General features: G+C 40.2%; 1 protein-coding gene across 5 annotated transcripts in view; it reads left to right on the top strand.

Annotated features, from left to right (window-relative positions):
* slc8a3 (solute carrier family 8 member 3) overlaps window positions 1-23,169 on the top strand; it is an 83,729-nt gene that overhangs the window by 4,434 nt on the left and 56,126 nt on the right. For 4 of the 5 annotated variants that reach the window (XR_003297412.1, XM_026339387.1, XM_026339385.1 and 1 more), the window contains exon 2: window positions 3,340-5,206. Coding sequence is in view for 4 of the 5 variants with exons in the window: in XM_026339387.1 (XP_026195172.1) it covers window positions 3,426-5,206 (1,781 nt within the window). In the remaining variant the exon portion in view is untranslated. Of the gene's footprint in view, window positions 1-3,339; window positions 5,207-23,169 lie in introns of those variants that run through there. The other variant, XM_026339388.1, reaches the window with a different exon arrangement.

Genomic DNA, 23,169 nt, shown 5'->3' with positions numbered 1-23,169 from the left:
GACTGCACAGTCAAAAAAAATGCAGGCTAGATTAATAACCTGTGAGAGTGAATTGTTGTCTCTATATGTCAGCTCTGTCATAGACTGGCGACATGTCCAGGGTGTATCCTGCCGCTGGGATTGGCTCCAGCACTCCTTTGAACCTTAACAGGAAAAGAGGTTCAGATGATTGATGGATCTTTTCAGTCTCAGTTACAGTCTTTATGAACATGATTGTATCCAGCTTGTGAAATTAATACATCTAATGTAGGACCATGTACTAGGTGCTGCACTTAGGTCTGTCCAGTGTTACTGTATGACCTTCATTTACTGACGCGTTCATGGGTGTTTGGCCTGTTTGATTTTATTTTGCCTCTTTTTATCCAGATTAGGATGACTGAGCACCTTTTATTTTGGTTATTCACAATCCTTACTCCAGTTACTCTAGTGATGAACCATCACTGAGCATCAAAACTGTTTCCATCCATTGTCTTGGTGTTTTTTAAAAAGCCAATCTGACTTTAACCAAAATAGCACATAGACACAGTTCGCTAGTAAACATAATATATCATTTAGCAAATACAGCAACAGATATTGCAGTTGTTGGAGACCAAAATCACTAAACAGGGAGCTAATGTTGGTCTGTGTCTCGGTGATGTACAGTGGGTTACCACATAGGGTTGACATCATTTTAGGAAGTCTAAAGTAAAAGAGTAGAATTTGAGCTGACATTCTTCTATTATATCATCTAACAATTAAATCACCATTTGTCTCTGCAGGTTGTAGCAAACTGAGAAGCTCTTTAAAGACTGTAAGTCTTTAAAACCTGAATGCTTTGTCTATTTCTCCATCATTGCAGTGTGTGTTCATCCTCCCCACTATGTAATAAAAAAGACAGAAGCTGGCTGCTCAGCACGGCTGCTCCGACACGTGGGTTAGCCTCCCAGTGCCTTGAATATATTATTCATCCCTGATGTCACTTTTCCATTTTTTTGCATTCTCAAATTAAAGTTATTTACAGTAAATGTCAATAGACGTTTATGAATGTAACTTGGACAATAATACAATTATAAGACTGTAGGCGACGTTCTGTGTTAAACTCTGAAACTGAGATAAAAGTCTACACCACTGCAAAATCCTCAGTTTTCAGATTAAACTTTTCTCTCATTAAATTACAAGTTTTTCACTCAATTGTTTCCCTGTTGTTTGTGTTTGTGCTCAGCGTTGCTGGTTCTCACAGGGATTGCATATCTGGCTCCTGTCCATATATGCTGATTCAGTTAAATTTAACTTTCTTGTCTCTAGCTTATGCTACTGTTTGCTTTCATCCCATTTTCGATCCTGCAGATCAGTGTGCTTCTCTGCAATCAACATCTTTTTTGAACGTCTAAAGAATTTCATTTCAAGCTGAGATCTCCTCCATTTTTTGTGATTTAGCACCTCTAAAAAAAGAACTCCTAGGAAGACGTATCTCTCTGAATGTTACTGACATTATGATCTGTGAAAAGTCAATTATTGTACTTCTGAACCAGAAAATAAAGAAATAAAGAAATAATAGGAATAATTTATTTCAAAATACATTGATTAGTTTTGCTAATGCCAGAGACAATATTTAGGTTTTAAAAAGGTGAAAGTGCTTCAAATAAGCCAGCTCCTGTTTGATGATCCACATCTCCATTTAAAAAATGGCCAGCTGTTTAAACTGGTTTGTGGTCTGTCTGGACGACAGATATAATTTCGAAAAACGTCATCTGGGATTTCAAGTAGCTGGAGTTATTTTAAGTGTTCGTATCGGGTGTACTGCATAGAAGTTAAATCAAATAAGAAATATGCACTACACAACATAACATGTGCCATTTAATGGATGCTTTTATCTAAAGTGCCTTAAAATGCCACCAGTGCGTACTGTACACATTTTAGTGCGGGCAGGCCCCAAAGGTAATCAAGTCTTTAACCAGGAATCAGAACACCACAATGCACTTTTAGGAACAAAACGTAAGAAGGAAGGACTAGCTCTAACTACATATAGCTCTGCAAAAGCAAAGAATAGCAAGTGCAACAGGAATTTTAAAAATTGTTGTCCTCCATTGAAGTCAGGACAGAATGATTAACTTACACAGTGTGCATCTCTCTAAAGAGATAATTTTAATTCAGACTAAACTGTCTGGTAGCCTCAGGGGCCCAAAGGTGTGGTGAAGGCTGCAGAGTGGCCCCAGCCAACCTTCTGAATCACAATAATCTAGACAGACCCTATAATAAATCCCCTGTGTTACATCTTCTGAGTTTGATGGTGGTTAACTGTTCTTCGTGCTCCTGTTGCCTCTGGCCTCAGCTGTTAGCATCAAAAGAACAGTCAAGTCCTATCTCATAAGAGCTGAAGAGGTGCATAAGATGCTTACGCTGAGCTTTTATGAATTTGGACAATGTCTGCATTGTGATTTTAATGCTGCTCTCTCATGTGGAAGTGGTAATTGTGCATTTAGGGCTCAGTATATAGTGAATTTGAACGGGACATCTGTACCCTTTGTTTCAGTTTGCCTTTTGACTGTCTCTTGCCTCCACTCTGCTGTTTTTTTTTTTTTTTTTGCCAATGCAACATTTTGGACAGTGCTTAGTTTGGCAACACTGCATGCCTGCTGAGCGAGCTGTTTGCTTCAGAGCTGTGTATTACCCCTGAGATTTCAGACAATCACGCCCAAATCCACATTATTAGGTGTACGTATCCACATCTAAACTAAAAATAAAGTTTGACTGGAAATGAGACCACGGGCTATGATTTTATTAAACTAATGTTATCTGTATTGTTCACATAGTGGTTTACAGGCCTGAAAATCTGATGAATTTCTGAGTCTGGAAAGTATTTTCCAGCCCGCCTCTCTTAGATAACATAAAAGTCTCCTGATTATGCTATTTGGAAAGTAGGAGGCATTGAAGTTTTACAGATGGGTAGTGAGATAAATTAAATTCTTGCTCTTATATAAAATTCTGAAACGTCTTTCTTGTTTCTTCTTGTGAAATACAAACACTCGTTCTTACAGACTCATACTATTACTTCTCAAAGTTGGGATTTAAAACAATGTAAAATACCGTAAGGTTGTACAACCATTCAATTATTTGATTAGATAAATTATACAATTATTATGTGACTAAACCTGAATTAAAATTTTCATAAGCATTGTATTAAATAAGTACAATAAATAAAGCTATAGTTGCATTCATTCAGATGTAGAGTTATATAATTAATTTATTCCAACACCGTTGTGCTCTTGCGAATGTCGTTTCTGTAACATGAACTCATTCTTTTTCTTGATATTAACATGCATCGTAACATCCCTGTACTCTTGTTGTTTCTCTCTTTAGGTGGTGTGTGGAGAAAAGCATAGCCTAGTGCTGGATCCCAGAGGGACTGTCAGTGTGCTAAGGACCCTTGAGACCAAGAAGGGTGCATGGAGGGTTCAAGGCCTGTAAAGCCAGGGTCATCAGCCTGCCTGTGGTTAGGGCTGGTCTCTGTGGCTGTAGCCTTTCTTTGTACAGAGGCTCGGACCACTCCGAGCCCGCCGCTCAGTCCTAGCAATGCCACTTGTGAGGGGAACTCCAAGTGTCAGGCAGGGATCATCCTGCCTATCTGGTATCCGGAGGATCCCTCCATGGGAGACAAGATCGCACGGGTCATTGTGTACTTTGTGGCCCTGATTTACATGTTTCTTGGAGTATCCATCATCGCAGACCGCTTCATGGCAGCCATTGAGGTCATCACCTCCCAGGAGAGGGAAATCGTCATTAAAAGGCCTAATGGGGAAACTACCACTACCACGATCCGGGTGTGGAATGAAACAGTCTCAAACCTTACCCTCATGGCCTTGGGCTCCTCTGCCCCTGAGATTCTGCTTTCTGTAATTGAAGTTTGTGGACATGAGTTCAAATCTGGTGAGCTCGGGCCCTCCACAATTGTTGGCAGCGCAGCCTTTAATATGTTTGTCATCATTGGCATCTGTGTATCTGTCATTCCCCAAGGAGAAGTACGTAAGGTCAAACACCTCAGAGTGTTCTTCGTCACTGCAGGCTGGAGCGTCTTCGCTTACATTTGGCTCTACATGATCCTGGCTGTGTTTTCTCCCAATGTAGTCCAGGTCTGGGAGGGTCTACTCACACTGGCCTTCTTCCCTATATGTGTACTCCTTGCATGGGTGGCAGACAGGCGACTGCTCTTCTACAAGTTCATGCACAAGAAGTATCGCACAGACAAACACAGAGGTGTCATCATCGAGACTGAGGCTGAACGCTCCAAGGGGATTGAGATGGATGGAAAGATGGTCAACTCGCACTTTATGGATGGAGGTGCAGCAAGCAATCTGATCGGTTTGATAGAGAGCAAAGAGGTAGACGAGTCCCGACGTGATATGATTCGCATCTTGAAAGATCTGAAACAGAAGCACCCGGAGAAAGAGTTGGATCAACTGGTTGAGATGGCCAACTACTACGCTCTCTCACACCAGCAAAAGAGCCGTGCCTTCTACCGCATCCAAGCTACACGTATGATGACAGGTGCAGGAAATATCCTGAAGAAACACGTTGCAGAGCAGGCGAAGAAGAGTGCCAGCGTGCAGGAAGTGCATGTAGAGGAGCCTGAAGAGTATGTGTCCCGGATTGCTTTTGAACCTGCTGTCTATCAGTGCCTGGAGAACTGTGGAGCTGTCATTTTGATCATCACCAGAAAGGGGGGCGATATCAACAAGACCATCTACGTGGATTACAAGACTGAGGATGGCTCGGCTAATGCTGGGGCGGACTATGAATTCACAGAGGGCACAGTAGTGTTCAAACCAGGAGAGATGGTCAAGGAAATAAGCATTGGCATAATAGATGATGACATCTTTGAGGAGGATGAGCATTTTTTTGTTCGCCTCAGTAACCTGCGTGTCCTGGAGACTGAGGATGAGGTGCTGTCCCCCAACAGTCTCCCATACCCAAAGGCAATGCTTGGCTTCCCCACTGTGGCCACTGTGACCATTCTGGATGATGATCATTCAGGCATCTTCACCTTTGAGAGCAACTCAGTACATGTTAGTGAGAGCATCGGTATTATGGAAGTGAAAGTGCTGAGGACTTCTGGAGCAAGGGGGACAGTCATTGTGCCTTATCGCACCATGGAGGGACTCGCCAAAGGAGGAGGGGAGGACTTTGAAGATGCATACGGAGAGCTTGAGTTCAAAAACGACGAGACCTGGTAAGACAGCAACACTTTTTTAAAATGGTTGTAGGCCAGTAGCTGTTCGTTAGTGTGTTGTCAGTGATTTATTACAGATTGTTGCCTGATATTTAATCACCCAGGTTGTTTGAAAATGAAGCCATAAATAAGTGCATCTCTTGCATCTCATTGATTGGTGTGTTTTTGTTTTTGAACAACAGTTTTAATGGTGGTAAACCTGTCAAGAAATGTTAGCTACAGTCTATATGATATGATATGATAACGAGCTTCAAAGCTATTCGGCGGCCTGCCAGATACACGTCTCAGTCAGCGTTTGTTTTTGATAATGTTGTCTTGTTTGCCTCTTTACATCATTTCATTTAGAACATATTTTGGTAAGCCATTCATGTGCTGTTTGCACTCATCACTCTGTGAATTTTAAATGCTTTTTTTACATGATTAGACAGCAAACCCTCTCATCTGAGTGTGCACTCTACATCCCCTTGTTTTCCTGTCAAGAGATTCTACTCATCAGAGCACTATGGTTGCAATCCTCTGTGTTTTGCATGCAACAGGGATTCATCTTTGGGATTCGTCACACAACCGTGGAAACAGGAAGTCCTTAAGTAACCCACCCCTTGCTTCTCTAATCCCTGCTGCTTTATTGTTTCTGTGTTGTGTCTGCTTCAATTGTAACAAAACAGCAGGGAAAAGCAGAAAGGGGGAAATTAAGAAAGAGAGGGAATCGTGACAAAGGTCTATGGATCAGGTGTAGTGAACAGTACATAGCAGTGTTTTAAGTCACTAAAGGTCAGAAGGTAGTTAATTTAATTAATTCTGTAGTTAACAATTCTAACAAAGTTAGCATGTCAGTAAGCCCCTTTAATGTAATAGTGATGTCTTGTGTAAATGGTGTATGTTATGTAGTTTTGTCAGTTGTACCATCTGTGTATAATACTGCACTACAAAAACACACAGGCTTACAAGTGAGTGGGCATATTTGGCATTGCAATAATAGCATCATACTGTACTGTAGTACAAATGGTATCAGGGCTATGTATTGTATGATACGACAGCTTTTTGTCCCATGTATGTAAGGCGGTGCTCCGGGATACTGGCATGTGAACAGAACTGTGCCTCTTAAGAATTATTGATTTGTTTATTTCACAGCTTGCAACCGCTTTGCATCTGGAACATTAGTCTTCAGGCACTGAATCAAAGTGACATGTGTCTGTGACATCCCTTTCCCCCACCAATCAGGAGCCCCTTAGCATGCAGTGTCTGACTGGTAAGGTCTGTGCTTCAGGGTATGAGATCCTGAGGGCTGAGGCAGCCCAGGAGACCGGCAGCAGGGGAATGAGTGTCGGGGTGATCAGCACGCTCTTGGGGCTGACTGCGCTCTCAGGGTTTTGCTAGATTTATCTGAGAGATGCTTCTTGGGCCGGTCCTGAAGGCTGCTGGTGGAGTAGAGAGGAGAGATGTAGAGAATGTCTATTATTATGAGACTGCTGTGATGTTGCTGAAATTGTGAGGGAATGCTGGTTTATTGATCTGTTCATTGTGTTGCACATTGTGCCGCGAGTTAGATGTTCTTACATTGCAGCATTTCTCTGATGTGAAAGCGTATGACTGGTATGATCTGACACAGAGTGAACAGAAACATGTAAATACACATAGCACAGTCTTATAATGATCAGTTCAGAGCATTTCAATATGACATTAAGGTTCTCTGTTTTAAAGATAATGCAGTTATGTTGGTTTCTCAGTCTTTGAGCCTCATTTATGAAAATCTAAAATATAAAATAGGAGATTTGGCCAGTTCCCTAATCTGTCATGTTAGTTCTGTGGTAACAAATTAGATGTAACTTTATTTAGTGAGCTTTAAGCTTGACTCATGCCCCTGTGTCAAACGGACTCAGCAGGTACAGCTCAGGCACCGCACAGCCACGGGCCCCATTGTCAGATGTGCACCTCCCCAGATATCTAACTACACGTTGTGTCACTGCTGACCTCGACAATTTGGTCCACACAGTACTGCAGTGGTCAAACAGACCACCTTCCCTGACGTGTTCTCCCTTTTCTGTGTTGCAAAGATTTTAGTAAAAATAACTGCTGTTCAATGTCTTTTAAAGACCTGAAAACAGTGGCAAAGAAATTCAACACAGTGCCATAGTAACTCCCACAGAGCGACACAGACACACCAGCGCAGTAGTATAAATGTTCACCGTTTTGTGGACTACGGCGTAGAATCATAAATCATGCTTCACAGGTGCTGGTACAGTAGCTTATTTTTTTTTACTTATGAGGGAGACATGATATCTGCTACGCTGGGTCCTGGCTGTAGTTTTGTATTTAATGGTCCGACTTTAGAATAGTATAAATGTTATGATTTAATCAGACTATCAGAAATAAAAACATTTTTTTAAACCATTTCTATTCTGTTCTATTTTAGAAATTTACCCTGATTATGAATGCACGGAAGAGTTGAAGATTTATGATTTAATCAAAACACTGCACATGTTAGGTTGAAAGACTGAGGTTAAGGTTCAGGCCAAGGGTCATAAAGCCTGACCTTTGAGCCTTCTAGCACAAAATCATGATGTTGCTTTTAAATTAGTTATAAATTTAAACTCTGACATTTTACTATGATGTGGCAGAGAAAATACTTTGGGTGACTAATATTAAGTGTCAGAATCACCATCTGTGGAATAAATGTCAACGAAATGGTCTTGTTGACATATGTGCAATTATATTGACAGTGTAAAGCTTTATAGTCCACACTGACACAAAGTACAAAATAAACAAGATGTGACTTTTACTGCAAAGCGACAACACGAGACACATTGTGGATATTACACTAAACCTACACAGTCAGTGCTGATTAATGTACTCACTATAATAAATGTTATCTTATTACTTATAGCACACAGGACGTTATTCAGTTAAGCAGTTAAAACTATCAAAATTGCTCAAATGCATGAACACGCTCGTGTATTAATATGAAAATCTTTCCTTCCCCCTTCAGAGACTTCTGAATCTTTTGTAGAAATGGCAGCTGCTGTTCGAGAACTCCCAACAAATCTCCAGAAATTTCCATAATTACACTCGGATAGTGATGCATTAAATTCTGGGTGCATCCATTAGAAAGACAAAGAGGAGCAGTGGAAGTGACAGCTTCATCCAACAGCATACTAGAAGATTCATGGGAACATTTTGATACACAAAACAAAGTTGGTAAATTTGTAGAATAGTCACTAAAGGTATAATCACAATGTTTTTTCTTCTGCTGCCTTGAAAACTCCCCCCAGGAACATTTTCACCTTCATGACATGAACATTTTTTTTTTACAGAATTTATACGTCTCTATTATCTGCACATTCTCATTTCAGCAATGGCATGTGTGGGAATTAACAATAGGTTTGTTGTGTGTATTTTCATTTTACACTGATATTAAAATAAGGATTCTCTTTTTATCACAGGGTTCAGTTTCCCTCTTACTGCTAATTCAGTGCTAATTGTAAGGACTAAATAAGGGCAGACTGATGCTATTCTTCTCTTGTCTTTTTGGAGAATTAGACCCTATAATACTTGAGCTCTCACACTCTGTCTCTCCCTGTTATGAGGCATTGACTCTGAATCTCTTTTCACACACTTTGTTATCAACCGGAGTAAAATTTGTGAAATTTGTTGCAGTCTTGATTACTTAGAAGTCAGGAATACATCACTTTCATCAGCCAAACAATAGTTGTCAACATAAAAACATGTTAAATTGCTTTATTTTGAACAATCAGTAAGAAATTGGTTGTCATCATCTCACCCTCAAGAAAATAAACACAAGATTCATCAGTAGTGGAAATAATAATCCTAAACAGTATATTTAAGAAGTCTTTTTTAATCCTTACACATTTACCTTAACTGCTGCTTTTGCTGCTGAGAAAATGTAATGTATAAAGATATGGACGCTTGTGTTTGCCTTGACCCAGTAAAAACACAGCTGTGAGGTGGAGTAGCTCCATCCCTGGAGAGCTGGTTGTTTAACTAGGTGCTGATGGATTCATAAACAAATGAGTGGTGTGCAGCGGACAGACCAGAATCAGCTGAAGTAATTGCCACTGTGGTCACGCCTGCATGAGCATGAATCTCCTGTGCTCATAAACCTGAATTATATTTTTATATAAACAGTGTCATGCAGCCTACTGCAGGGGGTTTGTCTGTGGTCATGTTAAGGTGCATGGATTTGGCCTTTTTTCTTGCCTTCCCAATTCCACCTCCTCCACTCCAGCTCAAACAGGGCACTCACCCAACCTCTTCTCTTAATATCTCATAAATGTGTAGCTGTCATCCCTCTGGGCGTCATGACTGACAGAACACATGTCCTCATCCTCATCCTGCTGACCACTCAGCTTTTCCCCTTGCCAGCATTTCTCCAGATATCCTGGAATAGACCCATGAGGTTTATCTTACCACCCTGCAGCTAGCCCTCTCAAACAACCAGGATCATCTCCAGCTCAGCTAATCCTATTCAGTACTGTACTTATGTTGTTTTATTTATGGCAGCCTCATAGTTTCTTTTCATTGGTGATGTAGTAAAGTCGGTATCGTAGTATCGTAACCAACCATCCAGTAGTTGTTGACATATTTTTGTGAAGACCTAAAGTGGTCGAGCAGTATTCCCAATCGCAGTGCAGCAGTGCCTGTACTGTATGGCTGGCTCTCTGTGCCACTAACACCCTCTCTCCTGCTATCACCCGATACCAAATGAGCTAAAACACATCCAGACGAGTACCAGAAGATTCATAAAACGTTTCTTATCTTTTTAAACTTATTGTAGCTTTGCACGACTAGAAAGAAACAAACAGGCACTAACTCATGCACACGTTGAGTGGTAGTAAATATGCTGTCCCTGCATTTGTTCCTCCCTGTTGGGAAATGCAATTAAGTTAAAGTTTATTTATAACACACTTCAGTGCAGGGCGTGTCGGCAGTACAGAGCCTCCCCTGGAGTGTTTGTGTGTAAATCTGACTGAGGGTCATATATTCAGGCTCCCCAAACTTCTGAGACTTCTCTCTAGTCTAATTGAGTTAAGATAGAAGTGAGTGCATCAGTTTGAGCAGTTTGAGTGTTTAGCCACAAATAAATAAACACTCTTGTTTTATTTTGAAAAATAAAAATGGTAAATTGGTGAATTTGAAATCTGCATTTAATTAATCTTATCATTTAATTATTAACATTATATTATCAGTATTAATTATTAATTGTTATCATATTTATTGTTAGATGTTTAGACAAAGCTGCATGGGGAGTGAGGGTGAAGAGAGTCAAATCAAAGAAGTTGGGCAGGATTTCTTTAAAATTAAAGGGCAATTTCACACAAATTACTAGTACTAATGGTTTCTAGCCATAGACAGATTCAATAACGCAGATTATTCTACAAATGCTCAACTGAAAAATCAATGACGTGTGGCCCTAGGGACGGCACATAACCTGAAATGTTGGATGACTTGCTTTTACTCCTACTATTACTATTACTACTGGATGAATGGTAATTACTGCAGTGGGCGAGTTGAAATGACTTTTGACATCTAAGACCTTCCTCTTATAGCACTGTCATCAGGTGAAGATATTATTTTTTGATCTTCCCATTAGCCTCAGCTGCTTAGGGCTAATCAGCAGATGTTAGCCAACTTAACTAAAATGGTAAATATTTTACCTCCAAGTCTCAACATAGATGATTTGTTGGTTGAAAAGTGAACATTTTCTATGTTATTGTTGCTTTAAGAGCATTTAAGTGGACACGCCACACTGCGAGATAGTTAATGAAATGCTTTCAGAAGTTATATATAAGTGCACAGCTGCTGAGAGTAAATGTGGTCTCGCTGTAATGCAAGCTGCACGGAGGTACGCTTGACCTGCCTACAGCCAATTTTATGATCACCCGCAGCTTTAAACCTGAGTATACTTGTAATTAGATATGTTTCTTTAATTAGTGTGAGCTAGTTTATGAGTAGACACTTGAAGTACTCTGATGCTCCCTTCAGTCAGATCAGATGGGCTGTAAATAGGAACTGCCTGCTGGGAAACACGTTTCATTGGCTGTGATAGCTACAGCTTGACGTCACAAATTGTGGTAGTGTGTCAACATAAATGGTAAACAAGGACAAGAACAAATGACGCAAAGCAAAGCATTTAAAATCTTCTGTTAAAGGGGCATTCCAGGCATTTTACTTATGTAGATCAGTCTATTTATTGCTTTAATCACTAAATTAGTGGAATCTCTTACAGTTTTCTGCTGAACTAGTCTTCTACTTGTGATTTCATCTAGCAAACTTGGTACCCTGGAGCCATGTATCTGTAGCTTTACACACCAGTTTGTTTGATTGTAGATCTGAATGTAGGTTTTTGCACTTGAAAGAGGGATGAAGAGTGGTCCATTCAATACAGGTCGCCGCTCTCATTTTATTCCTGCCTGCCAGGGTGACAGTCTAGGGTGCCAGTGGAGGTGCCCTTCCTGCTCCTGCACCCACATGCAGCATCTGCATACTTTGATAAAGGTCAGTCCCGCTCCACAGCCCCCTCCTGCATGCACAGCGCAGCAGCATTGAGGCTAGAAATCGATACAGCTCGCAGTCAGGGGAGCAGGGGTTGCAGAGTGAGGGGGGAGTTACAAACAGCTGCAGGAGATGAGAGGGGCAGTCGGCTTTTAGGTGTATTTTTAGTTTTTTGTCTTATTTCTTCGTGCCTGAAACAATAATAGAAAAGCATATGAGAGTGCAGGATGTGTTTACAGATTTTTAAATGTAGAATTGTGATTTGAATGTGTGAATTTAACTCAGGGCACTTTACGTCCGACCAATATACAAAATGCTTCAGTGAGCAACCCTGAAGGCGGATGAGTGTCAGTCAAGCTGAATGAATGAATAAATGGAAGATCTTTTTTCTTCTTCTTCTTTAAAAGAATCATGAAAGTTGACCCTCTTAAAGGGGCCACTTTTCTCTTTTCCATAAATATTTTATTTATGGTGGTGGAATCTTTGTTGAGTGGACGCTGACTTTTTCACAGAAATAATGTGTCAAATGGTCAGTTAAAACATTTGTCAGTAAGTGATTCGTTGTTATCAGGTCATTTATTAAGCAAAACTTTTCTTTACTTTGTGCATTGTATATTTTAGATTTGGTGGCTTAAGGTGTGAGTGATAATGTTTGTCTGTGTTTATGTGTCAGCCCTGTGAGTGTTGACACTAGATGTACCCGGCCTGCCATTAGATTGGCTCCAGCACCACCATGAAGATTTACAGGAAAATAATTTAGGATAACGGACGGATGGAAAACTAAAAGGTAGTGCTGTAAGCAAACATGAATTCCTGCCTTACTGGTGACAAAATAAAGCATCTTAAAGAAGTCATCTTGGTTTTATAATGAGAGTCTTTATTTACTATTACGACAATAAAGGGTGACATCTTTAAATGACAGATGCTCCAAAATCCAATCCAAAGATGGTTGTCTTAAAATCAAGACAGTAAGAAAAGCAGTCAGAGTTGTGAGGGATCTAAGAATTAATTTTTTTTATCAACTAACATATTAAGGGATTAATTTAGACTAATAGGAAAAAATTAGAGATGACTTTGTTTTTTAGAGGGTGTGTGGTCGACTCATAACAAAATACTCGATGCTCCAGGCAGAGAAATACACTTTTCTTTTTCTTGTGGCCGCCCTGTCTGATAGATCATTGTCCCCATCTGGTCCAGTCAGTCGGTGACATGCATTACTGCTGTGAACCCTGGAAAGAGTCTCGGCTGATACCCTCCTCTAGTTACCCTCTGGGCTCAGACAAGTGCTGTCCTGTCATGCACCCGTGCACTGTGTAACATTCAAGGAAGCTCACCATCCAGCTCTGCAGAGTGGCACTGGATTTTTTTCCATGTTTGATTTGTGGACTTCACAGAAGCAAGGTTTGAAAAGAAAAAGAGTCGGTGGCTCCTGGCTTTGTGCAGCTGTAAATCACAGGGGTTGTTGTACCACTCCAAGTCTGAATTCTTTTTCTTTTCTTTTTCATTTGATTATCAGGCTTAGTAGCAGCCTCCTGTCTCCACATCCCCTGCATCCCTGCAGTGGGGGTGTTTTCTTGAAACACCTTGAACCGATGCTGTAATCTCACTCTAGTTTTACTCTCCACAGTCGCAAGGGCTTCCCTCCTCCTCTCCTCTATCTCTGTGTCAGGCTGGACCGGCATGCTCTGCGGGCAGCTCAGGGGACATTCTTTAGGGGGATCTCGCAGCTCCATATTATTCCCAGGGTGCTGCAGCAGAAAATGCGCCAGAATTCATCAGTAGTTCTGCGCTATCCTTTCCTATCCTATTCCTGCACATCACCCCCACCCTTCATCCCTTTTCCCACACGTCGTCTTCCCTTCCTCCTCCTCCTCTTTCCTTTCTCATCATTTTTGTGTTGGGGCAGCAGCTCTGTGGTGCAAAAGCAGGCATGATTCCAACATTCATGTATCAGCTGTTTGAAAAAATGCTAGATTTGTGTTTTAAAGCTAAATTAAGTTACTCAGTGCTTTCACAGAGAAAGCAGAAATTTGGAGATGAAGTATGATTTCAAAAAAGCTTCTTATTATTTGGAAAGAGTTTCTCTTTGGTTTAAATTAGAAGATTGTAGGAATCAATACTTTATTAAATAATCTTGGTTAGGAAATATATATCTGGAAACTGGCTCAACAAAGGTGCAGCTTCGGCAGAAGAATGAACAAGCAGATTAAATGATGTGAATGAAATGGAAAAAAATTACTCACTGACTGAAACTAGAGACAAGAGGAAAAATGGCACCCACTCATCAGAAAGAATGTCTTGCTGTGTGAGGGGAAAGATTGCCGCGGTTAGGACTTGCAGGAATTCACGTCACAGGATAATGGACAGTTTTGTGACTGCAGAATTTGTCACGTGTGACAGACTGCAGTAACAGGATTACATAATATCAGATTAGTTTGGTTAATTACGTTGAACAAGAAACTGTGGCTGATGTGATGCATTTGTTTTTGCTCCTGTATTTACGCCAAGTCACATATATTGGAACTTCCAGAAAACTCACACTTTCCAATTCTTGGATCATGACGCCGTTTACAAATGGTAAATCTGTAATTACTATAATTCCCGTATGACGTGAATGTGGCATCAGGCCCATGAAACAAACAAAATGAAACTGAAGAGATGTTTAAAGTTGTTTTGTTTGCACATGTAATATAACTTTGCAAACCTCTACTGTAGAACAACAGAATCACTACTAATCAGTGGAAGGAAACCTTTATTTTGCAACGCTCCTCCATCCTCGACTTCTTTATTCTCTGCCTGTCCCTACTTTTCTTCCCCTGAGGTAATCAGTCCGGAGGCACAAGCCAGCCACACTCTCTCCCTGGGGCTTCGAGGACAGAGTTGAAGGCAGCCTGCATGCTCCACACACGTATCTGATGCTTGCCTGTGTGGGTGTCTGTCTGTCTGTGTATGCTTTCTCCATGGTGCATCTGTGCCGGTGGGACAGAGGGGTTCTTTTGTGTTCCTGCTAATCCTCTGTGGTGATACTCGAGTGGCAGACTGATTAGGTGACAAATGCTCTGCAGCAGGGTAAGAGTTACTCTCAGGGCTTTCCAAGCTCTCCTGATGTTCTATTTACATCAAACTCAAAATACTAGGTGGAGGAGCAGTGGTTCTCTATGCAGAGTGTGCTGCATCTCTTAAGAGGTTGAAAAATGAATGTGGTAATAGCTCAGCCGTTCCTCACAACTTCGCTCACAACAGGGGAATGATACCTGAGGACTATCCTGGAGGATTTCGGCACCGGCATAATGCAAATCATGGCGGGAGAAGTTGAGTAGAAGATAACGGTCATGATGATGTAAGCGGAGGCCGAAAACATGCTAAGGTTAAAGGTTACCCCAAGCTCTGCAGAGTGTTATATGTCTTGTGTCCTCTAATCCCTGTATCTGTTGTCTTTACATTGGATTTCTACTGGTGTTGTTGTTGAGTCTGGCTTTTTTTATTGTTTGGGGTGAGATGCTTTTTATAATTCCCACTGGGTTTCTTTGTCTCACCTGTGGTATTTATATTTATATTCCTCTCTTGTTTTATGTGTTTTTAGTCCTCATTCAAAAAACATTCACAAACGTATCCCTCAGAAGTTTTATCTGCCTTCTCTGCCCTGGGCCTCAGATGTGCTGGTTTTTATGTGCACTGGGGTCTTTGGGTCCACATTTAACAGCACCTTTATCTTCAGTGTATACATTATAGAGATAAAATGTATATTTGATCCCGTTCATTGTGACTCCTGTTGACTCCTAATATGTTCTTTTTTATTATATTACTTTTCCTATGCCATTTGTTAAATGAATGTAAGATCTCAGAATTGTTGCCTTCAAACATTTTCAGCCACTGAAGCTCATAATGAATTCAGATTTTAAAGTTTGCCAACACGTTCGTCATAGCAACAAAGTTGAAAATATTTTTCAAAATCATTTAAGCAAAAAGAATACCTGCATTCAGCGCTGAATTGTTAAGTCATTACCTAGAGTTTGGTTTGTCCTTGTGTCAGACATTAGCTCCTAATAAATGTCAAATGATAAATTGTGTTACACGTTTCTTGATCTTCACTAGGTGTTAGCCAACCCGATGCATATATGTACAAATGCCAGTGATGCCAGAGGCACTGTAATGGAGGTGTAGGGTGGACCATGGAGGGTCCGTTTGGCAAGCAAGTATACCCATGCTGGCCCTCTGGGGTCCAGAGATGGGTAGAACTGTCATGTCGAGGGAGCTGGCAAAAGATGAAGAGGTTATGCTGTTGGAATCGCAGCTCTGCCAAAGCCTGCAGGACCTCTTTTTCTTTACGACACTCCAACTTAACCTCCACCACTATCTCTCCTTTCATTTCCTTCTCCTTTTCTTCTTTTCATTTTCCTCTGTCTCTTATCATATCCAGAACCCTTGTTCCTGGCTCGCTAACGCTCTTTTTCCCTCCTCCCATTTCTCGCAATTTTCTCTTGGTTTTATCTTTTCCAACCAATTTTCAACCAACCTTTCTTGGATTTTTTATTTTCATCTCTATTTTCTTTCTGTCATCCTCTTTTGTTTTTTTTATCTCAGTCTTAATTTCTTTTCATTTGTATCATTCTAATTTTATTTCTCCTCCCTCCCATCCACCACCATTCGTATTTATTATTTAAGCCCCCAGCAGAGCCTCCTTATGTGCCTTCCCCTCTTTATAGATGCTGGCCTACTTCTGTCTCAACCTGTAATTGTGCTTTAGATTGAGGCCTGTTCAGAAGTCCTGAAGAGTGTCACAGCATCAGTGCTGAGGTGTCAGATTAGTGGCTTGAAACTAGTTATGCACATTTAATAAAAATGTAAAAAGGTAATAGTCTAGACTAGCAGAGTACAACACATGTACTACTACTACGACATGAAACCATGCACTTTGAAGTCACATATTTAAATCTCGTTCCTTTTAAGATAGGCAGTCATCCTCTTTTTGTCTCAATTAGTTTTTGCTTTCACAGTTCTGCTTATGAAATAAAAAATTTGACAGGAAATAAAGCTCCTGATATGTGACGTGCCAGTAAACAGCATTAAAAGGTGCAGGGTGTTCCCAACCAACATTGTACGTACACGTTACATTTGAACCGCTAATATTTAAAATAAATGAAACCTTTCTAACCTTCAGACCAATGTCAAAAGAAATGAGAGTGTGTCATTTCTGGATGTAAACTCCAAAAAATACATTTGCCTTCCTGCCACAGTCGTGGCACCTGTCATGTTAGATTTCATCCAACTCAGTGTAGCAGCCCTCTTCAACATGCCACCAGCTGAGGCAGCAACAGGACAGTGGGGAGATTGTGGTGAAATGAAACATGCAGGAAGCAAGAAGAGATGGGGATGGATGAAGAGAGAGGCAGAGAGGAAAGAGAGGGTGAGGCAAAGAGGATGTGCGAAGGAGAGACAGCATCACAGGGAACAAGGTGCAGAAATATAATGATGGAGACAAAATGAGAGTCAGAGAAAAACAGTGTGGTGTGTGTTTGAGGAAGACAGAAAAACAGCATCTGAGACAGAACGAGTGAGAGGCAGAGGCCTGGGAGAGAGATAAACAGAGAAAATGAGAGCTGAGTCCCCGGATTTGTGCATGTTGGCAGATTTGATCAGGTTTGACCAGGTGTGAGGAAGCGGAGAAAGAAGAAGCGAAGGCAGAGAAGCCTGGTTAGTGTAGATGCGATTGAATTTCCTCACGACAAGCATTGATTATAGCAGCCAACGCCGTGGAAATCTGCAGTCGTTAGGAGATAAAAGAAGGCAGTCTGGCCAGATCAGTGTGTGAAATCAGCAAGATAAAGTCCAAGATTGTTTGCTTGATCACGGACTTTAAAGAGCCACAAAACGATAACCTGCAGACCAGATGGAGGCTCTCCTTGTTATTTATTCAGCAACATTTCAACCTTGGCTGGCCTTTCAGGCTGACAGAGGGGAGAGAGAGTTTGCTTCTAAAATTAGATATACATCATTGAGAAGATGGAGATTTAATAGAATAACAGTGAATTATAGTCATGTGTAGACAGTAATTAATAAATTCATACGTTGACAGTGTAAAAACATATTCATGATTATTTTACATGCTTATATTTTACATAAATAATAACGGATTCAATGGAGCAAAGCTGATGAGCTAATTCAGGCAGACAGCTCATGTTTGCTGCATGTTCGCACATGAAATATCAAAGTACTCTTTGCAGTAATGTGATTTATTTAAACTATTGATGCTCTGTCCACTATTTCACTGCTGTTACCCTATCTACTTGTGCAATTGGCAACTCAGTGTCTACCATCACTGATACATGTTGTAAACTCAGTTACATACATTTAAGCTCAGCCTCATTCTCTTGCATTGTTACTGTACTTCGAGTTGTACCTGGAAAACGAAACCATGTCAAGCATTAATGTTCCATCTGACCTTGGAAACAGAAGAAATAATAACCTACATAGGAGCTACTATGCCCTATTTTGTTCTTCTGATTTGTGTTGCTTCACTGTGGCCAGCTAGTAAGGACCCGACCCAGTCCTGTCCTGTTTTTTTTTTAGTATTAGTAGTGTGCTTTCTCCAGAAGTTTTCTAAAGTTGATTCACATCCAGTTCCATCTGTAGGTTGCACTCAGTAACACTGTTCACAACTTTTCAGCCATGAAAAGTCCATCCTCTTTTTGGCTGCTTTGAAACAGTGCAGGCTGAGTAACATCAAGTCACACCAGATCAGTGTTTACATACATCATATGCTCCTATGATTAAAAATCTGTGAAAGCTTAAAGTTTTGGCTTGTTTGTAGGTTTCAGCTAGTTGTCACGTGTGTCCCCACCTTTAGTAAAATGACAGTTTGAACTTCATAATGGTGAGAGGAAACAAATCCTCACAATACCAGTTTGTGGTTCCTCAAATTAGCTTATAGCCAAAAACATGCACTTCCATAAGGAAGTGGGGTTGTCCAGTCTGCCTGCACTGACACACAATAAAAGTTTTATAGATCTTTAGATAAAAATATCTGCCCGCCCATGTCCCCTGTCTGACCTTGTTTTCCGTCCCCCTCTATAAGAGGTAAACTGCATGCTTGCCATATCTACTTCCCCAAATATATCATTTGAGGAACGTCACTTTTTTTATTGCTCAAGCTTAAATAGGATCTTATTAAGGTGACAGTTCCATCCACAGTGCATTGCTGTACCACAATTACTTTCATTTGTACCACAAGTGGCTCTGATGGGAATTAAATGGTGTACTCTTCCCAGTGAACTATACAAGACTGTAGCAAAGTGGGTGACAGGAAAGAGCCAGGTCTTTGAAACCAGAAACAGACAGCACGCGTTTCTTCTGCTCATTGTCATAGGCCTCATAAAGCAAAGACAAGCGCGGCTTTAGACAGGCCTAATTAAAATCAATGCTCTGAGTTCTTTTTGATCTCTATATACGGTCCCAGTGGAAGTCCACTCTGTAGTTTTGTCCTATAATCTCTTGTTCTAGTCTCTTTTTTTTTCCTTTACTGTCATCTTCATCAGAATAATAACCATTTAACTATGCTTCATGGGTATACAGCACTGTATGTTTGCTTTTAGTCTCCACAATTAACCACACAAGGATGTTTCAAGGTAGGTGTGTGTGCAGAAGTCTGCTCACTGGAGAAGAGACTTTGTAAGACGTTTTTTATGTGTGAAAACTATTTCAGTTTTCACAGAATTGTTTCTACATGTTTTTTTCCATTCTTTTTTTTTAAACCAGTTTTAAAACCTTTGGGATACTCGAAACATCAAAGAGCCTTTCATACTGCAGATCTGTGAACGTTATAATATATACTTATAATTTTCCTTCTCCTAACAAGATTTAGAGCCTGTGACTTTACAGCAGCTGATGTTTTTTGGAGATTTGCTGATTCTCTTTCTAGCACAGTTAACTGAGAATAAGAACACCTCTGTAATTCAGTATCTGTGCTTTAAACTACAGCTAGCAGCTTAGCACAGAGACTGGTGAGAGAGGAAACAACTGGTTTATGAAGACGCCAAGTTCCATCAGCATTGTTTTTATTCTGGCAGCTATCTGTTATTTAGATTCATCCTTTGAAATGAAAATTAGTTATGAATGTTTGTGTTTGCAGACTGTTTATGTCCTTATTCTCAGTGGTTTCTCTATAGATTGATTATACTAATTACAACCTGAGGAATTTGTGATTGGATGATAATTTACTGAAAAAGGATGCAAGATGGATATTTTAAACTGATTCTGTAATTAGACTTTAAACTTTTCATAACAGAAGACATAAACCCAGTGAAGCATTTTTTGTTGCCAAAGATAAAACCTCCATTTTCTTTTTGACTTACAGATCAAACATCTAACATGCTGAGGAGCACATTCACGCCCTCCTTCATCCTTCATGTTCCCTCCTGCTTTCAGTGCTCTGGTTTGGGACTGTCAATCCTCAGAGGTGTCTAAACCGGCTCATTTTGAAGCCAGGGTTGTTTTTCATCTTTCCTCTTGAGAGAAATCATGCTTTGAGGTTGACATTCTCAAAATTCCTTTAATTTCTTTCTTCCACTGTTTATGATGCTAATAATTGAGCAGTTACTGCAGTGTCGATCTGTCAAAATTACCACTTGTAATGTTAAACTGTTTTTTGTTAACCCAGGTTTAAAATGAGCTGGTGCCTCATTTGAGCGAACAACCACGCAAACTCCAACATGGTAATTTGGCATCAAGATAAAGGCAGAAGCAGACACTTTGAATCTTAAGATGTTTGAAGTTTGGCCTGCTTCTGAGTCAGCCCAGATTAAAGATGGAGCTCAAGTCTGTGGATGGAAATGTGTTTGTGTGTTAGAGAGGGAGACGGCTGAAGTTGAGGTCCCCCACTGTTGATGGGCCATGGTTAAACATGGCATATCTTGTCTTCGGGAAGCGGCGCACTGCGTGGCAGCCTGACTAATGGGAATGTGCTGCCTGTCATCTATGGCCGGGCCATTTCATCAGAATGTCAATAAGGGAGGGGGAAAAAAGTAGTATAGAATTTCTGTTGCGTACTGATGAATGCAGCAATGGTTGAAGCAAAAGGAGAACAGAACAAATGTGGTGCCCGAAGGAAAGAGAAGGCCGACTCCAACTTGGGGGAGATATAGATTGATGAGGGATTGTTCGCAGGGAATGAGATTTCATAAGAAGCTGTAGATTTTCTCCCTCCAGCTGCAGGTATGAAACAGAGTTGTGTCATAAAAGAATACAAGAATACAACCCCGCTACCACACACACACGAAGCACATGTTTACCATTCAGACACACTAACAGCGTTCGGCGATGGCTACTGAGGAAACTCAGACATTTACAGGCTGTGTGTACGAGAGCTGATAGGGCTCTTTTGCCTATGACTAATAGATGAAAGCCTGAAAGAACTGCAGCTGAATAATTGAGGTCTTATGTAATGATAATTACAGCCCATAAATAGGGATTCACCTTTGGCAGAGCACAGACTTCATTTCCATGCTGTCTCCCGCCGTGAAACCGAATGAACTGTTTCCATCAGAGATCTTTGTCTGTCTCTTTTTTGGCTAGACCGTCTGTCTCTCCTTCATCTGCTTTTTATGTCTCTCTCTGCCCGTCTTTATGTCTTTCAGGATTTTCTTTCTCTTTTGGTCTGTCTCCGCTTCTGTTAGTTACACACAGACAGACACACATGCACAAAGTGGTGACAGTTTCAAAGCAGTGCCTTGTGGAAGAGCTGGTATTGAACAGGAGCCTCAGTGAGTGAGATTGGTGGCTTTAATTGCTGTCAGAGGCAGGATGGGAGTGGCAGCGAGCTGGAACAGCTGAAAGGTTTCATTCCAAAGCGTTGTATAGCTGTTTCATAAAAAAGAAAAAGTAAAAATTGTCACCTGAAACTCAACACCATCATTTGATACAGAGCAGATTCACCCACACAAAGAAATTGAGAAACTTTAGAGATAAATAGCCTTGCAACTCCTTTAAATGTATTCTAAGCATTGCTAACTTGCTCCTGTATATGAAGTTTTAGAGTCATAAGAAAAAGTATGTGAATCATTTAGATTTTCATGCTTTTCTGCAATAATTTGTCATAAAAAGTGATGTGATATTATCATATTAACAGATATGATAAGCCTAAAATAAACACAAAAATCACACTATTCATATCTTTATTAAGAACAACTCTAAAAACATCATAGTTCTAGTGGAATAAGTATGTGAACCCTTGGAACAATGACCTTAAAAAAAGCTAATTGGAGTCAGGTGTTGGCATAAGTTAAGAAAATTATTTGGGGTGTGAACTGGAGCTACTTTGACTGACAGAAACTTAACCACTTAAACTGAAAGTTTAAGTGGTTAAGTGGCGTATTCTTCTTTGCGGCGCATAAGAAGAATACGATCTATCTATCTATCTATCTATCTATCTATCTATCTATCTATATATATATATATATATATATATATATATATATATATATATATATATATATATATATATATATATATATATAAATATAAAAACAACATTGTTCTTGTACAGCCAGTACAAGAACATGTAGTATTACAGTATATGCAGGAGATTTTTCAGGTCAGACTTATGTTTTATTAGTTGTATATTGAGTCTTTTACTTTAAACCCTAGAAGATAAAAGGGTTTTAGAATAGAGCTAACCAATTTATGTGGTGAAAATAACACTATCTTGGATAAAGGCTTTGGATGTAGTTGATGGATTGTAAACATATAAATAAAACACATGTCAAATTTGAATGGAATGACATCACCTTCAACACTTCATTTGGATGAACCTACCTGTTTATATTGATTTTTGTAGGGTCAGTGAGTGTGACTGCAGGCCTGATGGGTCACTGGGTCTTTGCCCACTATGCCCCATTTTCCGGAGCTGCTTGGCTGTGTGGCAGAGATACTCATACTTATACTCAGTCTAATGTGCTCAACTTCTTGCCAAAAAAGCAGAGATGGGGCGTTGATAAATGTCGGGTTCATAACAGCGATGTGAGTGAGGGATGGGGGGTGGGGGGTAATGATTTAATCATGAAATAATGGATGGAGGACATCATTCAGGCCTTGATTAGTGCAGGTGTTTGCCACCCCAAGAATACTCAAGCTGATGAATCTCGTTGTCAATGCTGAAACTGATTGTATGGTTTAATCTTTGCTGTGAACTACAAACACGAGTTGTTTTTGAAGTGTCAAGGATTCATCTCCAGCAGCAGATGCATGAGAATTAGCTCAAGTGTTCATTTGATGAAGCATTTTGCTTTTGAATTTGAATGTCATGCACTTGATTATCTGGCTGCAACTAAGGATTATTTTCTTTATCAATTAGTCAGTGTTCTCATTTAAATCATCATTTATTTATTCCAGGAAAATTAAAATAAAGTGAAAATATAATCGCCACAGTCTCTCTTAGGTGAATGTGGCCATGATATAAG

Source organism: Anabas testudineus, chromosome 22 (genome assembly GCF_900324465.2).
Source record: "Anabas testudineus chromosome 22, fAnaTes1.2, whole genome shotgun sequence".
Lineage (NCBI taxonomy): Eukaryota > Metazoa > Chordata > Actinopteri > Anabantiformes > Anabantidae > Anabas > Anabas testudineus.
The sequence above is the reverse complement of the archived record's forward strand: the minus strand, read 5'-3'. Positions and strand labels throughout refer to the sequence as shown.